Raw genomic sequence first — 6,000 nt, forward strand, 5'->3', positions numbered from 1 at the left:
TCATCCCCCCTCGTAACTTTTACGCCGGACACAGGGAATACGATGGACCAACTTCTGCGGCGAAAGAACAGTGTTCGCAGTGGAGTGGAGTGGCGACGGCGGTTCACCATCTGGCACCAACTCGGGGCGGCAATGTGACGGTCGTCGGTGTAGTTATGAATGAACTGAGGGACAAGACTGCGTCCCTCTATCTGTTCCTTCGAGAGAGGGAGAGAACGTCCCACGCACCACTAGACCATCCGCTAGTTCTTATGCTTCGCAGGGCGCAGCAGTCTGTGCGTGTCTGTGTCGGGGTGCCGTGCAGAATATTGTGCTATTTCTGGAGATGTTTATTTCTAGATAACGCCACCTCAACAAAACCAATCCCCCTACCTACAGCCATCAGAAATCCAATACACCAGCGTCGTGTGTGCATTTCGAAGTCGCAATGGCCGTGGGCGTTTAACGTGAGCGCATGTGGCCTCCTGTGGCCAGTCGTCGTCGGCGCGGCAATCGTCCACTAATGAGTCGTCGTCGACCGGCCGGTGGTTCGTTTGCGAGAAAACGCATTTGAAAATTATAATTACGGAATTATAATTCATTTCGTTTCCTATCGCCGCCACTCACACCACGCCTTCACCGCGTATCCTGCTCCTCTATTCTATTTTAATGCGGTACACAGCCACATCGTCTCCAGGAGTTGCCAGCATGCAGCCAGGCCAGGCCAGGCCAGGCCAAGGCGCAGCTAAAGGGGGGGTTTCTCGTCGATGATGATTGCACATAATAATGTGTGAGACGACGCCACTTCGCGCGCGCGACACACACACACACCAACGCAGCCTTTTCCCTTGATGATGTCAGAGGACCTACTTGGGTGGTTGTGGGAGAGAAAAACGGGAGCATTTTGAGCGATTGCAGGCGGCGATAATGTGGGGCGCGCGTGCTAGTGTTGATGCTGCAGCTGCTGCTGCTGCTACTGCTGTCGGCGTTTGATAGCCTTTTGACTCCACTGGAAGGGGTGTTGCGACTGCGAAAGTGCACCAGAGCATCCCCATCTTTCGCCTTCTCTCTCTCTCTCCTTTTCTATGTGTATCATGTGGTTGGGGATGAGGGCTGCTTGCAAACAAACGATTGACTGTCAGCTGATGCGCGCAGCGTAGTGATTGCTGCTGATAGCATCTCTTAAAGGCCGCATCCGATGCTTGACCAAATCCCATTTTTCAATCCTCAACGAGCAAGAAAAAGAAAAGGTCATCGTCCGACAGATCACATAACTCGATCACTTAAAGAGAAAGAGAGCGGAAGCATACATTCCCTCGGTTCAGATGAATCGCTTTCAATCATAAGAAGCGGAAAATGGAATCCGTTGTTGTCACCTAGACAATATTGAAGATGTTAAATGCGAAAAATGCAACAGCAAATGCTGCGGCCTTAGCTTAGGCCTGCAAAACGGTGCAAACTCGGGCAACTCGGAGTGGCAGCGGAAAAATCAATTGGAAAAAGTGAAATGGAAAGTTGCAAACTATGTCAGTGGCGCACACGAACCCGCGGATAGGTGGGGGAATCCCAACGTGGAGCGAGCAAACGAACACCACACTTACGTGGCGACCTCCATCATCAAGCAAACCATTATTATCAGCAGCAGCAGCACCGGTAGCTAGGCATGGGTGCAGCCAAGTGTTTAATTGTGGAATGAATCGATCCACCAATCGTCGGGGGGCGCGCGCGCATGGTGCATGTGCGTGTCGACGAGAGAAATCGACGGCCTGCACCAGCGCACCAGCACTAGTAGCAGGTGAAGATGCCACGCCACGCCAAGGTCTCGTCGAACTCAACACACCATCATACCACGCGCGCATACCACATGCAGCAGCCACACAACATCCGCCAGCCGCACCGCGTATTGAATGAACCGAGAAACCGGTTGCCGATTTCCCCCCACACCTCTGCCACACCTCCAGTCAATCCAGGTTATCGATCGTCCGGTCTCGCTCTAGTGGAAAGTAGTTGGTTGTTGGGATACTTCTTTATCCCCTCCCCCGGGGGACAGAAGACCGTCGTCTGCAACTCCGCGATGCATTGGAACGGGAATTATACATTAAAAATGGATCACATTTCGATTTCGACGATTCCGTTGGGCCAGTCTTGAGTACCGTCATAATACCCGAGGGATTCCCGAGGGAATTTACGCGGGTGTGCCAGAGCCCAAAAGAAAAACCTTTCTCGTGACAGCACCGCGCAGCGATGGAGATATTACGAACAAGAATTATCGAAGCATCGCCATCGATTATTGTCAACTTTACGCCTCAACACCTGACAAATTTCGTGCGTGAAAATTCGATCACAAAACTCGTAAAGTTCCTGACCTGACGCCCGAATGCTTCGGGCTTATTAAGCGACATTGATATGTCTATTGATCACTTCGATTCGGGCTGTTAGAGGACACAGTAATAGGCGCATGAACTTTGAGCTTCGTAAAACTTGGGAAATCGACGCTAACTCGCTGTTTGGTACGATGGAACAAGCGGTGAAAGAGCAAGCAAGCGAGAAGTGTGATGGCCACGGTCGCTGTCAAGGAAACACCCTTTGCGTTCTCGAGCGAGCGAGAATCGGAGCATATTATTGATATTTTATCGATTCCGCCGACTCGCTCAAGAGTGAAAACTCGTTTCCAGTTCACTAAGCCGCAAGCGTTTGAAGTGTTGTTGCTCCGAGAAGAAGAGACTCCTGGAGGCGACCTTCCTGCCTGCCTGCCAGCCTTTTGAATGCCATCGCCAAGGGGACAAAAGGTGGCGCGCGCGTTATTGACACAGGGAATCAATCCCCGAGCTCGGTGACCGGGATACTGCCATCGTCAGCGGTCAGTGGGACGCTCGCCAACGCCAGGCCAGCGCCAGGGAAACATGCTTCCATGCGCATTCTATTGACATACTTTTCACGGACATACCACCGACGACGACGGCGACGGCGACATCGATGACAAAACGGGTGGGGACTAGGGGGCCAATCCAGTGTGCAAAACCGGACTTCCATTGGACCCACACTTCACAAATCCAGTCAGTCTACGCTGTGGTGAGGTGGAGAGAAGTTGACTTACTACTACTACCACTAGAAAGCGTTAGACACACGCAGGTTCGCACCTCCGCCATCTCATATCATCATTCAACAAGCCGTCGTCCGTGACTTTCATTAGTCGACCTCGGTACCAATGGAAGGAAGGGAGGTGTGCTCGATGTGCCTAGGATATTGGACTTGTACACTACTAGGACGTCGATTCCGTGGGAAACCAGCAACAGATGGGGGATTGGGATGTCGACGACGACGACGTCGGCCACGAGGTGCCCTTGAGAGCCTTCACTTTTACTCGCGGTACTACTCCTCTCGATACGGCTCCGGCTAAGGGAACCTAATGTGTAGACTCCAATCCTCCAAGGAAAACAAGTTGCACGCCCTCACCCGCGCCAGCGGCCCGTGGCTCGAGCACCCACAAACACACACATCAATCGTGAAAGTGTAAGTGTTGTCTGGGTCGTCTGGTCGTCACCTTTGACACCTGATGGCTAAGTGAATCATCGTCACCATCATCATCTGAGTCTGCGGCGTTGCTGCTGCTGCTGCTGTTGGATCATCGTTTGATGTCACAAAACAGAGTGTGTCGCTCGATCCAACGGATTGGTGCCCGTGGAGACTAGAAACTGAAGGACGCGACTTCTTACCCCCAGACATTCCAAAAGTATCGAGAGAAAGAGAGAAGGCGAAGAAGGAGAACTGATTTCGAATAACGGAAAAAATGGGAATTCCATTACTTTCATTATCTTTTATCTCGTTCCAACTCGAGCAAAGGTTAGGAGATCCCTTAAAAGCATAGGATCCACCAACTTTCTCAGTACCAGAACAGCGGAGAGTTCCAAGATGCGTCCGTCCGTCCGTCGGAACAGCGACTGCCAAAAGACGAGCAAAAGTCTCAACTCTCGAAGTAATACTTCTGATGTTTCTGCGGAGCTGGTAAATTAAATCTTTCCTTGTAGATAAGCTCGCCGCTCGAATGTCCCTTGAGTCATCCTGTGGACGAGTCGTCGTCACAGAGTGGTGTGCGGTGAATAAGGGGATCCTGAACTGAAAATTGAAACGGCCGCGCCCTCCACACCATGGGACTGACGCATGACGCCGGAAAATTCGTAGTAAATCGAGCCACAAAAGCCATATTCTACGTGTCTTGCGCCACGGAGTATTTTCCTCCAATTATGTACACCTGCCACCCTCGAGAGCTTCTAGGAAATATCGTAAAACTTTTCCCGAGCGTTCGGGTCTCCTCTGCTCGCGACGCGCCACATTCTATTCTGTGCGAGTCTTCGCGCTACACAATTGTCAAGAGACATGCGCCACGGTGCCAATACCTGAGGGAGCGTGCAGTTAGCACGGGACTATCAATTCGTTTCCTCCTCCCCCGGGAGGGAAACGTTTAGCTATAAAGACCAACCAGCGTCACCTGGAGACCCCCGGTCCTGGGGAGTGTTCTACGATATTGGAACAACGCAAAGAAGGTAAACAAAGCGAGCCGTGGCTGGTCTGAGCGGATATGGCTTCTAGCTACACTTTAGCCCATAAGTTGGTGAGAAGCCAAGAAGTTTAAGTATCGCCCCCGGTGCGGACACACTTCGCGGAAGGTCATGTGTCGCTCGGGGATCACACTCCAAAGAAGGCAATCTGCGCGTCGCGACGGAATCTGTGGGTGTACGTGGGTTTTTGACTGGCCCGAGAACATGTTCTAAATCGACGAAAATACGATGCGCGCCACCGCTGGGGGGGGGGGGGGGGGGGGGGGCTGCCGTTTGGTACACACAATGGCGACATGACTGTTTTCCGTTTCCCAGAACCTTTTGGCCCAGTTGTGAGTGGGATTGAATGGGAAAGCGCCACGGCATACCACCCCAGTTCCAGTTATACAAGGGTTTGCTGCAGCAGCAGCAATCCTTGGCGTTAGTGGCACGCGAAAACAAAAAACCATACCAAGCGGCTGCCATTCTGGCCGTGCGGTGGGTGGGCTAGCTGGCTGGCTGGCTGGCTGGCTGGTTGATCCCACGCACGCCGACACGACAATGTTACTAAACCGTGGGAGATGGCGGCGGATGGGACCAATACAGCGGACGGAAGCGAGGTTGAATCCCGCAATGTGGCGTGCGATTGTAGTGCGAACCGCCCCTCGTTCTCTAAACAAACTCAACCCTTGTGCCAGTTCGGTAGGTGGCCATCGGAAGAGGGAGTTATGCGAAGACGGTACAACGTATTGCGTGGAATCGAAATATCGTGGCAACCATCAGTCGGTGCGTGAGTTTTCATCCGTTTTGTAAAGTGTCCTGCTGCCTTCCTGCCAACATCGCGGGAGCACAGCGAAGCGGAGCGAGTGTCGAACGAACGGGACACGGTGCTGATAACGAAACCGCAATAATAGCCGCCATCGCCGCCATCGTCGACACAAAACAAACAACACGCGCGCAACGAGCAGCATACTTTGCGACGACCATTTTGTCTTGTGAGGATTTATATTTCTTTTGTACCGCCACCGTGTCCCCCCCCCCCCCCCCCCCCTGTTTTCTGACCGCATTAACAGAGTCATCAGGAGATAATTAACGAACTACTGGCGGGAGCTCGAGGATTGTCAAAACAATCAATTAGTTAGCTGCTTCCTTCCGTTGGCTCATTAACAGCTCCCGACGAGCTAGAAAAAGAGTTGCCCCTACAGGTTCGCCAACTGCGATTGTTCTAGCAAAGGACGGTTTTTTTAAAGTCTGCGGTTCGATCTACGGCACAGTTGGCGGAAAAGGGTTTTAAAAAATGAGGAAAATCGGGCGGTCTCTTACCTTTCTCGCTGGGAAAACTGGTGTTCAGCTGCTGTTCGTCATCCCGCGACACCTGCGTTATGATGGATGTAGCGTCCATTTAAATCATCGGCTGTTGGACGCTAGCCCTCCGGAAAGGTGATTCCAACAACTTCTGCTTCTCTGCCTAGACCCGGCTGGA

At 52.3% G+C, this 6,000-nt stretch overlaps 1 protein-coding gene across 2 annotated transcripts in view; it reads right to left on the reverse strand.

Annotated features, from left to right (window-relative positions):
* The window catches only part of LOC125957157 (phosphatase Herzog), a 39,500-nt gene that overhangs the window by 31,986 nt on the left and 1,514 nt on the right, over positions 1-6,000 (reverse strand). For both annotated transcript variants that reach the window (XM_049689647.1, XM_049689648.1), the window contains exon 2: positions 5,841-6,000. This exon is cut by the window's right edge and continues 487 nt beyond it. In XM_049689647.1, the coding sequence (XP_049545604.1) occupies positions 5,841-5,919 (79 nt within the window). In that variant the 5' untranslated portion in view covers positions 5,920-6,000. The remainder of the gene's footprint in view (positions 1-5,840) is intronic.

Source organism: Anopheles darlingi, chromosome 3 (genome assembly GCF_943734745.1).
Source record: "Anopheles darlingi chromosome 3, idAnoDarlMG_H_01, whole genome shotgun sequence".
In the NCBI taxonomy this organism is placed as follows: domain Eukaryota; kingdom Metazoa; phylum Arthropoda; class Insecta; order Diptera; family Culicidae; genus Anopheles; species Anopheles darlingi.